The 17,176-nt window shown below is 51.6% G+C and overlaps 1 protein-coding gene across 6 annotated transcripts in view; it reads left to right on the forward strand.

The window, feature by feature from the left end:
- NFIX (nuclear factor I X) overlaps positions 1 to 17,176 on the forward strand; it is a 95,278-nt gene that overhangs the window by 14,483 nt on the left and 63,619 nt on the right. For 3 of the 6 annotated variants that reach the window (XM_060144956.1, XM_060144958.1, XM_060144960.1), the window contains one exon: positions 13,450 to 13,981. In XM_060144956.1, the coding sequence (XP_060000939.1) occupies positions 13,450 to 13,981 (532 nt within the window). Of the gene's footprint in view, positions 1 to 516; positions 538 to 12,416; positions 12,439 to 13,226; positions 15,364 to 17,176 lie in introns of those variants that run through there. The other 3 variants (XM_060144961.1, XM_060144957.1, XM_060144959.1) reach the window with 3 other exon arrangements.

Raw genomic sequence — 17,176 nt, forward strand, 5'->3', positions numbered from 1 at the left:
TGTTTGTGGAAATTCCGGCAGAGCCGTGCAGCGGGTGCCCGGTGCCCGTGTGCTAGCCCCAGCGTATGCCCCTCGCCAGGCTCCCGCCTCCTGCGACTCCTTTCATTGTCACCTCCCGGGTATTCTTTAAGTGCGTGACATTTCCCCGACCCTCTGCAATTGGCTCACGCTTGGCTTGGGGGGCAACATAGGTGGGTGAGGGTCGTGGCGAGGCCTCCCCTGGGCTCAGGCAAGGGGAGGGCTGGGTGTTTTCCACGCGCGGAACTTGGGTGCTGACTGTCGTTGTCACTTGCAACGCGCACCACAGGGTAGAAGGGGACAGCATAGCCCTCCAAGGTGCGGACGGCCGGGACCCGAGGGCGTTTGAGGGCCAGCGCTTAAAGTCGGGCGTGCGCGTGCGCCGAGGCGAAAAGGCGGGAAGTGGTGCGTTGAAGCCCCGGATGTGGAAAGCGCCTGTGGCACAAGGTTGTGTCGCTCGGCAGGCGGAACGGCTCCAGGCGTTGAATGAGGAGTGAGGACCACTGCCCCCGCGGGCAGGTGAGGGGAAACCGGGAATGGGTGTGAAGGAGCAGCGGCGACAGGCGAGGCCTAGGGCCGTTTGCGTTCGCAGCCAGAAGCACCAGAATGATGCCAACTAGACCCCGAGGGGGTCTGTGGCGGCCTTTCGGACCCCGCACTGCGCAGGCGCGGCTCCCTCTAGCCCCGTTGCGGCCCAACCCCTCCCCGCGACCCCGCAGAAAGTAACCCGGTGCGGGCGTCGAGGGCCGGCCTGGTTCGCGTTCTGGGACATTCGCCATTTGCAGCACCAGAGGCCTGCGCCAGAAGGGGCTCAAATGGCGGCGTTTTGGCCTCGAGGCGGGTTCGGTCCCTTCACCAGGCGCGCGACGTGGGGTTCCGGGCCGCCGTTTCCTCATTGTCCCTCCTCCTGTGCCATCTTGATACCCGACAGGGGATAACGAGAGGGCTTTGGGGAGAATGCGATGTTAATGATTCCTGTTCTTTAGCTGCTCGAGGGACTTTTTGAACTCAACTGCCCCAGAATCTTGAGGGCAACTTTGGGGCGCCCTTACGGAGAGAATCCCTCGTACGCGTCTCAGCCTCCAGACCCCTAGCCTCGGAAGAGCCTCCCCATTTATCCCCAAGTCGCCTCTTTTTTTGTGTGTGAATAAGGGCGGGGAAATTTACCAGGGGAGCATTTTGTTTGTTTCAAGGGTTGGCTGGGTTGGGGGGCGTTTGGCCTCCAGCGAGCACAGGGAAGAAATGTGACTAAGTGTTAGAAAATGCGCTTTCCCTTTCCCTCTTTTCCGCCCTCAGGCCGCGGGAGTTGCGCAGCTTCTAAGAACCTTTATAAAAAAATTTCCCCCTCAGATATCCTCTGATCGACACCGCCTTCCCTCGGCGCTGACTTCTTGAATTTGGGGCGCTAAGGCCTCTCCACCCATTGCTTCCAGCCATTTTGCAGCACTTCTGGGCAGGCCGGGGGAGAGGATGGAAAAGTGGAAAAAGAACGTGTGCGCCGAGTGGATCCGACTTAACCTGTTCGAGAGGGAAGCTAGTGTCCGGAAGGCGTCCCCCCCAGTCTACCCCCGGAGCTCGAGCAGCCCCCGGGCGTTCAGAGAAAGCACTCAGGGGCCTCCCGATCTGCCCCTCGGAAGCCAGTCATAAACCCGACTTCTCATCGCCCGAATTACTTAAGGGCGCTTTGATGGTGTTAGGTCCTTTTCCTTTTCCACGTGCGGATGACTCAGCCCGCTCCAGCTGCGACTGGGGAGGTGACCCGGGGCAGCGGTTGACACGGCGCTCGGCACCCTCGATGGGATGGGAGGCGCCCCATCCCAGTCGCATCCACTCCTCTCAGGCTCCCAGACCACACTTAGCTCCTCTTTTTTCCCCCCCTTTTATTTTTCGGGTCATCTTTTCCCTCTTCTTTAAAAAAATTATTTTAAAAATTGTAAGGAGTTTTTGTACTTTTTTTTTTTTCTTAACGTGAGACAGAGGCTGTTTAATGGAAACAGGCATTTAAAAAAAGAGAAAGGAAGAAATACATGTCGGCTGTCCGTGGAGCTCGAGCCTCGCCTGCTTGGCGACTGAGCTTTTGGTCGCCGGTTCCCTGGTAGAACCGGCATGGGGCACCTGGGATCTCTGCCCGTGAAAAGGCGCTATAGAAATACGAGGAATTATTATGATTTTAATAAAATTGTGTCTCATTTAGGAGCGCGCTTCTGCACTGCCTCTGTCGTCGGAGCCCGGGTTTGCCACCGCAAAGTCTGTAATCAGAGAAAAATACCAGCTTTGTTGAGGGTTAGAATATATCATTGGCTAATGTGTGCGGTTTTTTTTTTTAATAATGCTAAGCATTGGAATAATTAAAGAGTGAGAAATAATTCGTCTCTCCTCTCCCCTCGGTATTGTCTTATTTAAGGGTGGAAAGCGCACTTTTAGGCAAAGCTAGTTAGTTTTAATGCGGGCTTTATTTCCCAATCGCCTTCCCTCCGCTCCGGTTTGATTCGCAAATCCCCAAACTGGCACAAGCCGGGAAACTTGCCGCGGCGGCCGTTCTTCTCCCGGAGTTGGAGGCTCGCTTTCCTTTTTTCCCCCCTCTTTCAGAGACAACCCTCTCTTCTTCCCTCCCCTGCCTCTGGGCCCTGACCCACTGCCTGGTTTTCGCTAGAGCGATTTAAAAAAGAAAGAAAGAAAGGAAGAAAGGAGCCGGGCTCTGGTACCCCCGTGCCAGCCGAGGGCGCGTTTCCCTGGCGGCCGGCTGGTGGGAGAGTCAAACCCGGTGGCTGGCGGGTGTGGGGTCTCAGATGCACAGTCTCGCCGCCTACCCTGCACGCCCCCCCGCCAAAAAAAAGGATCAAGTAATCCAGTATTTCTAAAGATTGAAGCCTCAGAGAGCTCAGATCCCTTGTCATATTTTAAATTAAGCCGAACAGTTCTTTCTTCCCAGCCTCATATGCAATAGGAAGAGAAAATTCGGTCCTCGAGAGCCTGCCCTGGCAGCCCCGTGCCCTTGGTAGGGGAGAGAGCTGTCTACTTGGGCTGGGGCTGGCATCCAGCCCCAGGATGGTGCCACTACCCACAGGGCCTAGATTTGGGGCAGGAGAGCAGGGTCCAGGGCCAGTGGTGGGCACAGCCTAGGGAGATGTAGGAACAGAAGAAGAAACATTTCATCAGGGCTGCAGAGGTTTGCTTCAGGCTGGTGGGAGGCTGAGCCACTGTCCTGGTCATTCCCCCAGGTGTGGGGTGGACGGGCTTGAAGGGAAAAGAGGCTTTGTTGGTGCTTGGGGAAGACGCAGCTCCCGTGAGGAAAGAAAGGGGAAAGAGGGCAAGAAATTGGGGGTAGGGGCTTGTGCCCCAGGCACCAGTGGCTGTGCAGTGGCTTCGCATTGCAAAGGGAGTTATTTATTTGCTTCAGGTGTTTTTAATTAAAAGGGTTCCTGTTTTATTTACCTTGTTATTCGGTGCTTAGACTTTTCAGCGATCCCTTGCATTTTTTTTTTTTTTTACATAAGCAGAAACTTTTTTCTCCCCTTGGAAAGATATTGTGGGAGGTATTTTGCCTTCAGTGCTTTCTCTTTCCTGCTTTTTTTAAAATTTAATTTTAAAATTTTAAAGTAAATTTAGTGCGAGTGAAAGTGAGGGGGGAGCCAGCTGGGGCTGGAGCCAGGGAAAGAGGGAGGCAGATGCAGCAGAGTTGGGCCTCCCTTCCCGCGGCAGCTCCACCCCAGGACCCCCTCACTCTCTAGGCCCCCTTCTGCCACTGCTACTCCCTTCCTCTCCCTGCAAGGCTCTTTTGGACAGGGACGAGGGGAGCCTGTCCTGTTGCGTGCTCATTCACTCTTCAGGAACCCCTGCCTCTGCAGAGCCACTTTTCCCTCATGACCACCTAATATCAGGGCCCCCCAGTCCCTGCCTGCTTACTCCCGTCAGTCAGCTTTCAGCTCGGTGGGCCCAGTTTGTCTCCCACACTTGCCCTGCTTGTCCACTAACCCCGCTGCATAGTTGGTTGCCCTGTTGATGGGATCAGAGTTGGGCAAGCACAGAGAGAGACGGACAGACAGACAGAGGCGCAGAAACCCGTCTGCAGCAGTGAGGATTCAAGCGGCTTCTTTTCACTACGAATTTTTGTGGTCACGTGAGCAGTGCACTTGGCTCTGTAACGTGCGTGTATACATAGGTGCTCAATTTTGAGGCTGCTGGTGCGGGCAGGAGCTATTTCTAAGGCATATGAATTATGAGGACTCTGTAGTTGAAACACTCAAGGCGCCTTGAGCAGTGCTGAAAATGTTCTATTTCTTAATCTGGGTGGAGGTACACAGGTGTGTTCACTTTGTGACAATGTATCGAGTGGAAGACTTAGAACTGTGTGCCTTCTTTCTGTGTGCCACACTTCAGTTAAAAAGTTTATTTTTTAAAAAGGAAGGCACAGCCTCAAAAGTAAAGGCCGAGGGTTACAAAATAATAATAATCATTATTATTATTTAAATAAGAAAGTTCTCCAGCCTGCTTTGCTCAGGCCTCTCCACTAAGGAATGGTGGGAGGGCTTGTAAAAATTAGTGGGCTGATAAAAAACCTCTCAGGCATGTGGCCCATGAGGCTTCCTTCCTCCACATGTGCGGAGTGCCTGGAAACCACCTGCAGACTTAGGTTTAGCTGTAGGATTTTAACATCTCAGGACCAAAGGATAGAAATTGGTAAGGAAGAAGTTACATGCCAATTACATTTTGCTCTCAACATCTGGAAAGCAAAATTGCAGCTGTTCTCCCCCTCCCCATTACCACCTCTTCTTTTTTTTCTGCACACTTAAATTTTTTGTACTTGTGCCATTCGTACTTCGGTTTTCTGCACTGTTAAAACATTTTCACGGCTCTGACGAAATCAAATTGTTGGGTTTGGGCTTTTAAAAAAAATGTGTATGTATATGTATGTATCTTACAGTCTGACAGTATAATTTTTTGGAGCGATTTATTTGAACAGGCCCGCAATCAGTTGATAATCCCCTTCCTTTTCTTTCCCCTTCTTGGCCTTTCCAGCACCATTCAGGCCAGAAGCTTGAGGGAGAACGCTTGGCCGCTCTTGCCTCTGCTCCTTTGGGCAGGTACTGACAGCTTCGCCCTCCACGGCCCTTCTGCGGTGTTTTTGTTTTCCCTTCGCCCCCCAAAAATATTTGAACCAAAAAGCCTCTTTTTTTTTTTCCTCCACCCACAGCAAACTGAAAGGGCTAGTGAACCGTGATTCAACAGAGCGAGGGCGCCTCTTTTCTTCCTTAGCATTAATTAACTCAAGTTCGTTAGGACGTTGGGTCTGTCGCCCACAGTTTTCTCTTGTGTGTGCTGAATCGGGTCATAGAGGGAGACTTCCCATGCAAACAGTTTGTGTTGGAGCTGGAGGACACAGAGGGGGAGAGAGGGTAAGAAAGAAAGGGAGCCAGTGAGGGACGGATTGTGGCCGAGGGGTGGGCATGGTCCTAAGCTCTGGGCACCCTGGTGCCAGCCTCTGAAGGGGCTAGACACCGGGGGGATAAGGATTCTCGGGTTTCCTTGGCAATGATCCTGATAATAAAATAGTTGGGGAGAACAATACATTTTGAGGGATTGAAAAATGTCTTCCTTCCAACTCCTAAAACTGTACATTTGGGGGAAGCCGCTTGCTTGGACAGGGCCCATCCAGCTCCCCTGAGCCCTTGAGCAGTGAAAACCTCAGGCTCTTCCCATCCTGGCCACCGGCTCTCTGCCCCAGGCTCTGGGCACTGCCTGTTGCCACAGCAACTGCAAGAAAGAGGTTCTCTCTGGGTCTAGGGGAGTGCAGACCAGGCAGAGGGCACCCGGAGCTCAGAGAAACTCTCCTCTTGCCCTGGCCCTTCTCTCCTGTGGCAGGGGGAATAGACCTGGCAAAGCAAGGGGGTGTCAAAACATCCTGACGGAACTCTTGGAGCTCATGAAGAGGGCTTGGGAAGGCCACAGGAATTGTCTCCAAAGTGCAGGGCGAGTGGTGGGGAGAGGGGAGAGGACCATCTTCCCTGGAGGATCCCCAAGCATTTTCTGGGGTCAGTAGTTGGCAGCCGGGCCTTGGGCGAGAGTTTTCAACATTTTGTTGTTTGCTCTGGCCTCCTCTCTTGCCCTCCAGATATTTTCTCAATGCGCTGGGCACAGACCTCATCTTCACCTGCTAGTCTCCCCTTACCATGCGTTTTGTCAGTTTTTCTTTAGAGAAAGTTGTGAAGTTGGCTTGTGGGGTTCTTCCTTCTTCCCGGACCCTTGACCACCATGGAGTGACACTTTCCAGACCGACCTGGTGGGTGAGGCTCAGGCTTCGCACTGCCCTTGCCCCTTGAAGCCCTTGACTGTCATCTGTCCTGTGCGTTGGTTCATTCTGACCTTCGGAGGGTCCCGTCCTCACAGAGCTCCCTGAATGGACGACCGGGCTCTGACTTTCCCGGCTTTTACTTCTATTTGGTGACACAAGAAAGTTTCAAGCAAAATAGTGAGTTAAAGACTAGGGTTTTGTTTCCCATACTCTGTAGAGGATGAAAGTAAACAATTTCCAGTTGCACTAGAGAGAATAGATCGTCTTCCCCCAATACCTCTATTCCTGCCCGATTTTATTCAGTGCCAGGAGGGAGAGGGGAGATGTGCCTGGAGCAGGGTAGTGTTCGGAGCCAGAATGAGGCTGCCTGTTGGCCCGATCCCAGGCCACCGCTCCCGGTTTGTAGTCAGGAGGAGAAAAGGAAGGGAAGGGGGTGGGTGTTGGTTTATAGGAGTGTGCAGCCTGGTTCTGAGGCAGGCCTCATCCTAGACCCAGCAAGGGGTGCAGGGCAAATCCATTCAGCAAGCTGAGGATGCTAGAAAACCCCCGTCCGGTCCGCCATTCCTGGGCAGAGAAAAACAGGCCCAAGTCAGCCAAAAACCCGCTTTGTCCAAATTCTCCGAGTCTCCTCGCAATGTGCATATTCTGGTTTCCATGCTTGGCGGTTCCAGACTCTTGGATGATTTTACTGTGGCTGCAGAGCCCCTTCCTGCCTGCCCGGCCCCCCCCCCCCCCCACCCAGAGAGGGGAGGCCCCACCCACCTCTCAGATAAGCAGCCGGCCCCTTCCTTTTGCTGCCTACGGGTTCTCTTTCCATTTCTGTCCGGGAGTCGGGCCACTGCTTTCTTGTATCCCTTCTTCTTTGGGACAAGATGGAAGATCTCAGGGGTACGAAGTTGGCTTCTTTTCGGTTCAGGCCAACGCTGAATTATAAAATCCCGGGAATTGGACAGGCTAATCAGGGCTCTATTTGTGGCCTTTTAAAATTTCCTGCATCTTTTTTCACCCAGGCTGCAGATATGCAGTAGTAAAATGGATCCTGATATATCTGGTAATTCCTATGTAGGTTTTTGTCAGTTATTTGCACTGTGTACAGTTATCCAAATTAACACGGACATATATAAAACTAGCATGTGCCCAGGGTCTGAAAGAATAAATCTGAGCCTTAAAGCAAGCAGGGTGTGGACAAATAGGATTTTTTTTTTTAAAGATAAAGTGACCTCCAAATAGTGGCCCTGTTTTTAAAGATATAACTTCTTGTGCGTCTAGATGTTTTACTATTGGCAGGTATAGGCCAGTTGCAAAACCCGTCTCAGGCTGGGAAAATTATTTTGTTTCCTTGAATATTTTTGAATACTGTGTATATGAGTGAGATTCTGTACACATTCCCCTGTTTTCCCTTAAATAATCCAGAAGGCCTCATTTCTTTTGTGGATTTTTGGAAAACGACACACTTAACTTTCTCAAGCTAGAAGCAGTCACTTTAGCTAGTTTTTCTTTTCTTTTCTTCCCCTTCTGCTTCTCTTTCTCATTCTTCTTCTTCCCCCGTCCTAGAGTCCGTATCTTTTCTCCTTGCTCATTTTCCCTTTTCAGCTGCGTCTTCTTTCCCTGCATCTCTGTCCTTCTCTCCCTTTGCAGTTTTGGGCCCAGCTTGTCTTGCTCTCTCAGGATTGGGCTTCCTTCTCTCCTTCTTTCCCCCTCCCCCTGTTCCTCCTCTTCCTACGGCCTGCTCATTCTTTTTCTTTTGGAGGCACATTTTTCCTAGTGATGGCTGAAACCAGCATGGGTATTTCAGAAATGTTTCAGTGAAAACTGTTGTTGTTTTAAAAAAAAATCAAATTCTATATACGTGACAGTAATGAGAGAGGTCTTTCTCTCACAAAGGCAGAAAAATTCCTCTCCACAAACTACAAGCCCATGTGAATTTTAAAAGTCGAATCTCTGGCTTCTGGGATTTTTCTGTTAAATGAGGGAAAATACCTTTCCCCTCGAATTTCCCTGCTTTTCCTTAATTTTTCCTCTTTGTTGTCTTTAATTTTCTTTTTTGCTCACTACTGTCACCAGCATCACTGGCTTCCTTACCCCTCCGTTTTTTTCTCTCATTCCCTTTCTCCCCTCCCCTCTCCTTCTCCTCCAAGGCTTGCCTGTCCCCTTGCTCCCTCCATCCCCTGAGCCCTTACATTTTCAGGTGGCTCAGCCCTGGAGAAGCCTTGAATCCTCAGAGGTTTTTTTTTTTTTGCCTTGGCTCTGATCGGGGTGCAGGGTGCAGAGTATCTGAGTTCCTAGCCAAGACCGAGACTGGGACAGGTAATCTTCCAACAGGAGCCTCTACTCTCTTAACAAAAGGGGGACAGTCCCCTTTTGTCTGGGGTTTCTGAGGGGCGTGTCCAGGACCGAAAGCCGCCATCAGTGGCATTCAGGAGGAGGGGGCTGTAGGGGTTGGGTTCGCCAAGTGTTTCTATTGGAACCTGAGAGATTCTTCTCTGTGTGCCCCACAGGAGGGAGAGAGACCCAGTCATTAGAAATACCCTGGCTGCTCACCCAGGCAGGCCCGGCACCCCCCCCCCACCCCCCGCCAGAGCCAGATGCCTCTGTGGGAGCAGGGTGAGGGGAGAGTGCTGCCTGGGAATCCTCTCAGCCCACCTTCAAGGTTACAGGCCACTGGCAGGTGAAGGACAATTGATGATTGTTCTCCTTCCCTGTTCCTCCCCTGGGAAGTGCCTGTTGCTCTTCCTGTTAAGGGAGAATTGAGGGGGTGCAGTGGGTCCCTGCGGCTCCATGGAGACACTCCATTGGTCCTCCTGGGCCACTTTTATGTGCAGTCTCTCCACCACTCCATCGACCTTTGACCTCTCCCTTCATCCAGGAGTGAATCATGGATCTTGTCCTGTTTCTCTAACTTACAAGTGGATCCTTGCATCCACCATCTCCCTTGCCACCTACCCAGTTGCACCACCGGATTCAGAATCGACCCATGTTTAGCACCTGGCATGGTGGTCTGTGAGATGGAACATGGTAGAATTCTCTCGGAGGCTCACACTGGCCGTTTTCTGTTTGGTGTCTAATATTTAGTATGAATCAAAATACCAGAAAAACACACCCCCATGCCAAATATAAACTCACTTGTAGTTTCTACCATCTCATCTTTATTACATTTTTTTGTTTGTTTCGTCTCATCTTTAGAAAGTAACATTGCTTCTCTCAAGGTGGAGAGAGACAGGGTTTGGTACCTTATGTTACTCAGCTAATATCCTTGACTAATTGGACCCAAGCTGGTTATTAACGTGATGTTAATTATTGAACACCACCCTAAGAGGCCTGTCTTGCAGTGACACCTGCCTCTTGCTCTCTCGCCTCTAACTGTTTCTCTCGGCCAGTCAGGCCAGTCAGGGCCTGGACTGGGGTCCCAGGTGCTGAGCGGCACTGTTCCTGTTGTCTGGGTCCAGCGCCAGCCCAGGGCTGCATGTTTTGTTTGGTCACACCCGGGGCCCTCTTCCTCGAACCTTTCCGCTGAGCGTAAAGGCCACCGAGCAGAGGGTTTCAGATGGGGAAGAAAGGGGCGAGAGTGAGCAGTGACCTTTCTGTTGCCAGCTGAGGGCTGAGCCCCACCTGGGGAGAGGGCAGCTGTAGGGACTGGGTTCTGAGTAGGACCAGTCTCTCCCTGTCTGTGTTCATGTCCTCCTCTGCTCTTCCATTTCTTTAATAACTGTCCCCTCCTTACTGCTTCTCAAAGGCCTAAAGCATGGCTGCTCAAGGGCCCCTACCGGAGAGGACCCAGTGGAGGCTTCCACACTCCTGGCTTCTCTCCCCCATGTTCACCTTTCCTGTCTGGGTGGAAGGTCCAGAGCAGGGGTTCCCCTGGGGAGCTCTTCCTGGTGACTCGGTTTCCCCAGGGTTGTCTCATGTTTCCTGATAGAGCTCTTTCCTGCTTTCTGTTTCCTTTATTAGCTCTCTTCCTTTCCTTTAGGGCTCTTATTTCACGCTCTTGCACCTTCCTCCATATGGTTTGGGCCCTTTAGTCTGAATTGAACGGGGCACAGGTAGGTGAGTGTTCCCTCTCCTCCAACCAAGAAACACTAAACACAGACCAAGTGGAGAGGGCAGAGCTGGAGAAAGCAAAGAATCAAGAGTTCAGGAGGTGGTGGTGGTGGTGGTGGTGGTGGTGGTGGTCGTGCACAGGCAGGACCCTGTGTTTGGAAGTAGTGTCCATCTCCGTGCCTTTGTCACTTCCTCCCGGGGTTGGCTGTTGTGTTTGTGGCTGCGTGTAGTGCTTGTCAGTGGAGTGCTGTGACAGGAGGCTATTTTAATAAACTGTTGCAGTTTCTCGAGCAGAGCTGCATTGCGTTGGCATCCCTCTTCACTGCTAATGGAGCGTGCGTGGCTGGGTGTGGGCCGCCGCCGAGGGAGGCACTGAGCTCGCTGGGGGCTGGGGAGAGGGAGGCTGTGAGGTGCTGGGGGGGCCTGCCTCCCTCGTCTGGGAGTGCTCCTGTGAGCAGCAGCCAGACCGGGGGAAAGGGTGGCTACACCCTGGGCGCCAGGTCCCTGCCCTGGAAGTGCTGCTGGCATCGACACTTTCCGAGCTCTCTTTCTTCTTCTCTTTCTATTCATAGCACGGCAGGCAGGCTTGTGTGTATGGCCAGGGAGGAAAACTTCCACTCGCCCCTGTGCGTCCCATAAACAAAAAAAGAAATAGAACCAGAAAAAGAGTGTGCGGGCCTTAGAGAAAGAGACTGAAACCAAAACACAGAGAAGAAGGCGCAGCTGCTTTCCCCAAGGCCTTCTGGGGCTCCCTCCCGCCCGACAGCCTGCCCGGAGTCAGGCCTTTATTTATTTATTTTTCTGGCTTAAAAAAAAAAAATTCTGTGTCTTCCTCAGCCCCAGTCCCCCTCACCCCCTTCAGATTTGCTGGGTGGCCGCTGCCAAATGGACCCGAGTGGGAGCCTGGAATGAAAAATTCATAACTGCTGGACTTTGCTTGTTCATTAGACGTGAACTTGTCGATTGGGCAAATTGTTTTTGGTCTCCAACTGCCGGGGGCTCTCCCCACCCTCTCGGCTTGCCCGGTTCCCTCCTCCCCTTGGACGCAGCCATTGGCTGCTCGAGGATGTCTCATTGCCAAATAGGTGGATCCTTCTCTCTCTCCCTCCCCCCTTCCTCCCCCCCCCTTTTTTTTACTGGCTTTGGCACAAGCAAATGGATGGGGATTGAGCATGAAAGGGGAGAGAGAGAGGGAGTTTGAGAGAGAGAAAAGAAGCAAAAAAAAAAAAAATCCAAAACCCAACCAGCGCACATACATACACACACAAACACACACACAACACACACACACACAGCCCCATCCCATCCACGTCCTCTCTCTCTCTCTCTCCCTCTCTCTCTCTCTCCTTCCCTCCCTCCCTCCCTTGCTCCCTCCCTCTTTTGCACGCTTCTGCCAGCGACGATCTGCAGCCGGTCCGAACTCGTCCTCTTCCCCGGGAATCTGCGAGCTCCCCCTTTGCCTGCGATCAGGCTCAGAGGCGGAGGGAGGCAGCTCGAAGTTTATACCCCTGTGCCGCTGCCAAAGCCGAAAGCCTTTTTCTTCAGCTGCCGCTTTTCCCCCTCCTGGTTTTTGTTTTTGTTTTTGTTTTGCACAGGGGTGGGGTAGGGCGTGTTGTGTGTTGGGGGGGCGGGTGGGAGGTAGGTTTTGACTTTTAAATTTTGCATATTTTTATTTTATTTATTTATTTATTTATTTATTTTTAACTGGAAGGTGATGCACAGGGGGTGAAACTGAAAAAAATTTTTTTGTTGGCTTTTGTTTACCTGGTGTGTGTGGTAACCAACTCGCTCCCTCTCTCTGCTTGCTATCTCTGACCTTTCTTTCTTTTTGCTCCTTTAAAAAAAATATTAATTTCCCCCTTCTGTGCAGTGGAGCATGGGTGGGGGGGAGGAGGGGGAAGGGTTTGAGAATCCACCCAAGCCCGGCCCCTATTCCCCAGAACACCAATAATAACCCCCTTTAAAACATTTACCTTCCTCCCCTGCTCCTCCCCCTCCCCCCTCCCCCCACCCGCCCCCAACTCACAACTCTGTTGAGTCCAGAAGCTCAGAATCGGGCGTTGGGCTTTGCCGGGTGCTTCAGATCAATGGTAATTATTTAATTTTTTCCAGTTTTATTTTTGTAAACAGAAATCAATTATTATTTAAACTTCAAACAAGCAAACAAGCAAAAAAAAAAAAAAGAAGAAGAAAGAAAAAAAACCAAAAACCGAGAGCCCGGCCCTCTGTCACCTGACTGAGTGGGAAGGAGGGTGAAGGGGTCAGTGGGGATGGGGCGCAGGATGCCCCATGTAGCTTTTAACCCTAATGTGGTTGATTGATACCACCACCTTATTTGTGTTAACAAGAAGCGTTTTCTTCCTTATTACTGAGATTAACATTAGTATTGGTGTTGATAACAAAGCTGAAATCACATATTTAGGGTTTAGATCTGATTTTTAAAATGCTGGGGTGGATGTTCCAATCGGAGCAGGAGAAAAGAGAATGAAAACAGCCTGGGGAGGGGGAAGCCAAAGCCGTTTCCTCGCTCGCTGGCTCGTGGATGTCATGTTCTCTCTTCTTGGGGGTGGCCAAAAACCTACCGGTGTCCGGGCGTGAGGTGGCCCCCGCATGCCCTGCGTGTGCGTCCACGGGCATTTGTGCAGACTGGACACTGTGCTGGGGCGAGCTGAGACGAGTTCGAGGCTGCGATAGAACATGGAGATGTCATGGGCGCGACAGAGCCTGGCGGGGATACCAGCAGCGTGTGTGTGTGGACGGCAACGTTGTCTGTGCGCGCGTGTGTGTGAGTGAGTGAGAGAGAGAGAGAGAGAGAGAGAGAGAGAGAGAATAGGTGTGTGCTCAGGCTCTGGGTGTCTCTGTCTGGCTGCTGAGGCTGAGATGGGAGCAAGCGGCTGGCTAGGCTGGTGGCAGCTCCAGACCACACTTTCCTAGAACAATCGCAAGAGAAAATTGTTGTGCGGGGGGCGGAGGAGGAGAAGGCGATTTTTCTTGTGCCCCCCTTCTAACGCTTCTTTTCTCCTTTTCTCTTTCCCCCTCACCCCGTCTTCCCCTCCTCCTGTCTTCCCTCGCCCCGCATGCTCCCGGCTTGCCGCCTGCAGGATGAGTTCCACCCGTTCATCGAGGCGCTGCTGCCTCACGTCCGCGCCTTCTCCTACACCTGGTTCAACCTGCAGGCGCGGAAGCGCAAGTACTTCAAGAAGCACGAGAAGCGGATGTCGAAGGACGAGGAGCGGGCGGTGAAGGACGAGCTGCTGGGCGAGAAGCCCGAGATCAAGCAGAAGTGGGCATCCCGGCTGCTGGCCAAGCTGCGCAAAGACATCCGGCCCGAGTTCCGAGAGGACTTTGTGCTGACCATCACGGGCAAGAAGCCCCCCTGCTGTGTGCTCTCCAACCCCGACCAGAAGGGCAAGATCCGGCGGATTGACTGCCTTCGCCAGGCCGACAAGGTGTGGCGGCTGGACCTGGTCATGGTGATTTTGTTTAAGGGGATCCCCCTGGAAAGTACTGACGGGGAGCGGCTCTACAAGTCGCCCCAGTGCTCGAACCCCGGCCTGTGCGTGCAGCCACATCACATTGGAGTCACAATCAAAGAACTGGATCTTTATCTGGCTTACTTTGTCCACACTCCGGGTAGGTTGCTCTCAATCCCCCTTTTGCCCACCCCATTTTATTTTACTGGCTGGCATTTGTTCTGTTGATTCTTCTTTCCAAACGATACATGCATAGACGCGATGGGCCTAACTGGTGCGTCCGTCCTGCTGAGGCCTGAAGCACGTTTGATGTTCCCTTTTCCCTTCTGTTTCCCTCCACTCTCTCCATTCTTCCTCCTTTGCTCATTTGCCGTGTGTTACTGATTGTCGTGCCCCTCCGTCTTTGGAGGACTCATCTTACCCAAAAGACGCTGCAGGTCCTAGGACTGGGGCCAGGATGCCCCAGAACTATCCAGGATGGTGAGAGTTTGTGATGAACACCACTACCACCAAAAAAAAAAAAAAAAAAAAAAAAAAAATCCCTCCTTGCTCTGATTTAAAATGAGTCAGAAGAAGTATTGGGGGGCAGGTACTGGTTTTCCTGCAGCGTCCCCTCAAGTCCTGGGGAAACGCCAGATTTGGCACAAGCAGGGTGGGCAGCAGTTCGGTGGAGAGAGGGGCGTGTAAAACCCCCGGATATGAGACAGAATGAATAGAAAAGAGGAAAGAAGGCAGAGGCGGGCAGCTTCTGAGGCCCAGATGCCCAGGCGGGAGCTGTTTCGCCTGGGATTTGGCTGACGGAGAGGAGAAAAGTCATTCAATTTCACAGAGAGTGAAAATGAGCACGAGATTCCTCGAGCTCTTGCCCTTCACTGTCCCTTCCCCTTCGCTTTTCAGCTGAAGTGGCGAGACCCCCGGATGGATGCCCGCAGCCCCCATACCTCTGCTGGGGGGCAGAGAGGCTCTCCCCAGCATAGTGATGCCAGGGAGTGGGCATTGCTGTGGAAGGTCTTAAAGAAACAAACAAGCAATCAAAACTCTGTAAAATCTCCTTTTCCTTTTGTGTTCCAAGTAGTTCCAGCTCTCCTCTTTGCTTTTCCAATTTCACCCTGCATTTTGGGTTGTGTGGTTCAGTTCTCCTCCTCTGTTCCTTTTTTTTTTTCCCCCTACCCTTTCCCTTTTTATAATTTCTTTCCGCTTTTGTTTTCTTACAAATTGAAACAGAGATGGCTGGTTAATTTTTAGCCTCCACTCAGCTACGCCCAATTTACTGCCGCCTTTGAAACCTAAACGGGCGGCACTCTGTGATTAAGCAAGGCAGAAGTGTGTTTACATTATGCCCAACCAACTTGTAATGAGAGGGCTACCAAACCTTTCTCTCTCTCTGTGTTTTTTTTTTTCCTTTCCACCATTCCAGTATTTCCCCCCCTTTTTCCCCCTTTCTTTCTCTCTTCATGCGAATGTAAGAGAATGTGGCTTAACTTCAACTCTAGTGAATGTTCTTTCCCGCAAATGTGTGTGTGTGTGTGTGTGTGTGTGTGTGTGTGTGTGTGTGTGTGTGTGTGTGTGTGTGTGTGTGTGTGTGTGTGTGTGTGTGTGTGTGTGTGTATCTTCCTTCCTGTTCATTCACAAAAAAGAAAAGCAACTCACTTTTCTGCTGTGGTTACCCCCTTGCCTGTTTGGGATGTTGGGAGGAGAGGTATGACTTAATCCAGAAAGGAAATTTTGGGGCACTTTCAGCATTGCATCAGCAGTGGAACCTCGACTGGGATTAGCACTGAGAGTTTATGTGTTGGAGAACTCTGGGGAGGAAAAGGTGGTATTTGAGGCCTCTCTTCTAGCTCATTCTCTCATTCTGAGAGGTGGCTTTGGTAGTTGGTTGGAGGCAGTGGATACCCCCCCCAACTCCTGTTGTCCCTCCCTCCATGGATCTTTCTAGGCCTGTACCTGGCCCTGTGTGACTGTCATGGCCCACTCACGAAGAATGACCAACTGCCGGTCCTCTTCCTCATTCATCCTTTTTCTTTCTGGAAAAGAGACCAAAGCAAAAATTAAAAGTTATTCCCTGATTGTCTGTCTACTTGGCAAATCAGAGTGGGGAGGGTGTGTGCCTGGTGGTATTGGAAGTGGCTTGGGGCAGACTTGGACCCTTGAGCTTGTGTCTGTCAGATAGCTCCTCCGAGAGGGGATTCCGCACCTTCCGATTTTGGAACTAGGGCCTCTAAGATGAAATTAATACTCATCTTCCTTTTGAGCCGGCTTCCTCCTACCTTGCTCTGTAGCTGGATCCCTGTAGCTGAGCTGTTTCCCTGGCTTCTCTTATTTTAGGCCAAAGTTTTGACTGCTGCCAGCATGGGGCTGAGGTAGGATGAAGTATGTGTGATGGAGACCATTTCCTGACCAGCCACCTGGGTCCTGGACTGACCAGGCAGGTGTCAGGAGAAGGGAGGCGCCCCCACTTGCCCCCTAGCCATAATGAGATGATTTGCCCAAGAATATGAGTAAATTCATGCCCCATTGCATGCAGCCATGGCCACCTCTGTCCCAGCTGAGGCCGAGTTCCTTGACAAAAGCTGAGTGGAGAACTGAGGATGTTTTCTTATAATTTGTCTATAATTCAAGTCCCTGGACTCCAGATAGTTTCAGTGAAGGTAGGATTTTTGTTGCTGAAATTGCTTTAATTCAAGGGTGCCTTACTGAAGGAGTGGGGGTGAGTTGGTGAGGCATGAGCTACCAGTGGCCCTTGGGTAAGTGGCCTCGAGATGGCGTGGAGTGGGCATGGCTTTCTCTCTAAGCCACTCCAGTTTGCTAGAAAATGTCTTCTTCTGGCTGAGCCCCCAAACAGTGTCAGTCCAATAGCACGACGTTCCTTCTCCATGTCCACGCAAAGACATACTCAGTAGGGTGCCACTTGTTCCTTCCTTCCAGTATAAACTGGGGTTGGGGGCTGGGCTGGCAAGGGCTCAGACAAGAGGTAGGTTGAATTTTAAAAGAAATGCTTTCCTTCCTTTCAAACTGGGCTGAAGAACCTGATCTGGGCTGAGCTGGTGGTGCCAGGTTTGATGACAAGCAAACTTGACATGATGGTAAGCATGGGGGCATGGCTTCGCCTCCAGGCACCATTGTCATCTGTCATCCATGGCCCTTGTAGGTGCTTTTTTTTTGTCCCACATGAAGCTTTAGGAGGTGGCATGGTTGAGAGGGACTAAAGGACGTGTGTGTGTGTGTGTGTGTGTGTGTGTGTGTGTGTGTGACGTCAGGAGCTCCACTCCCAGAATACGCGGTCCTAAAAGGCCACCCAGAGTGTTTTGCACCCTTCACGAGGGTGGCCTTCTTGCTGGGAAGGAATGTCGCT

The sequence above is a fragment of the Lagenorhynchus albirostris genome, chromosome 3 (assembly GCF_949774975.1).
Source record: "Lagenorhynchus albirostris chromosome 3, mLagAlb1.1, whole genome shotgun sequence".
Lineage (NCBI taxonomy): Eukaryota > Metazoa > Chordata > Mammalia > Artiodactyla > Delphinidae > Lagenorhynchus > Lagenorhynchus albirostris.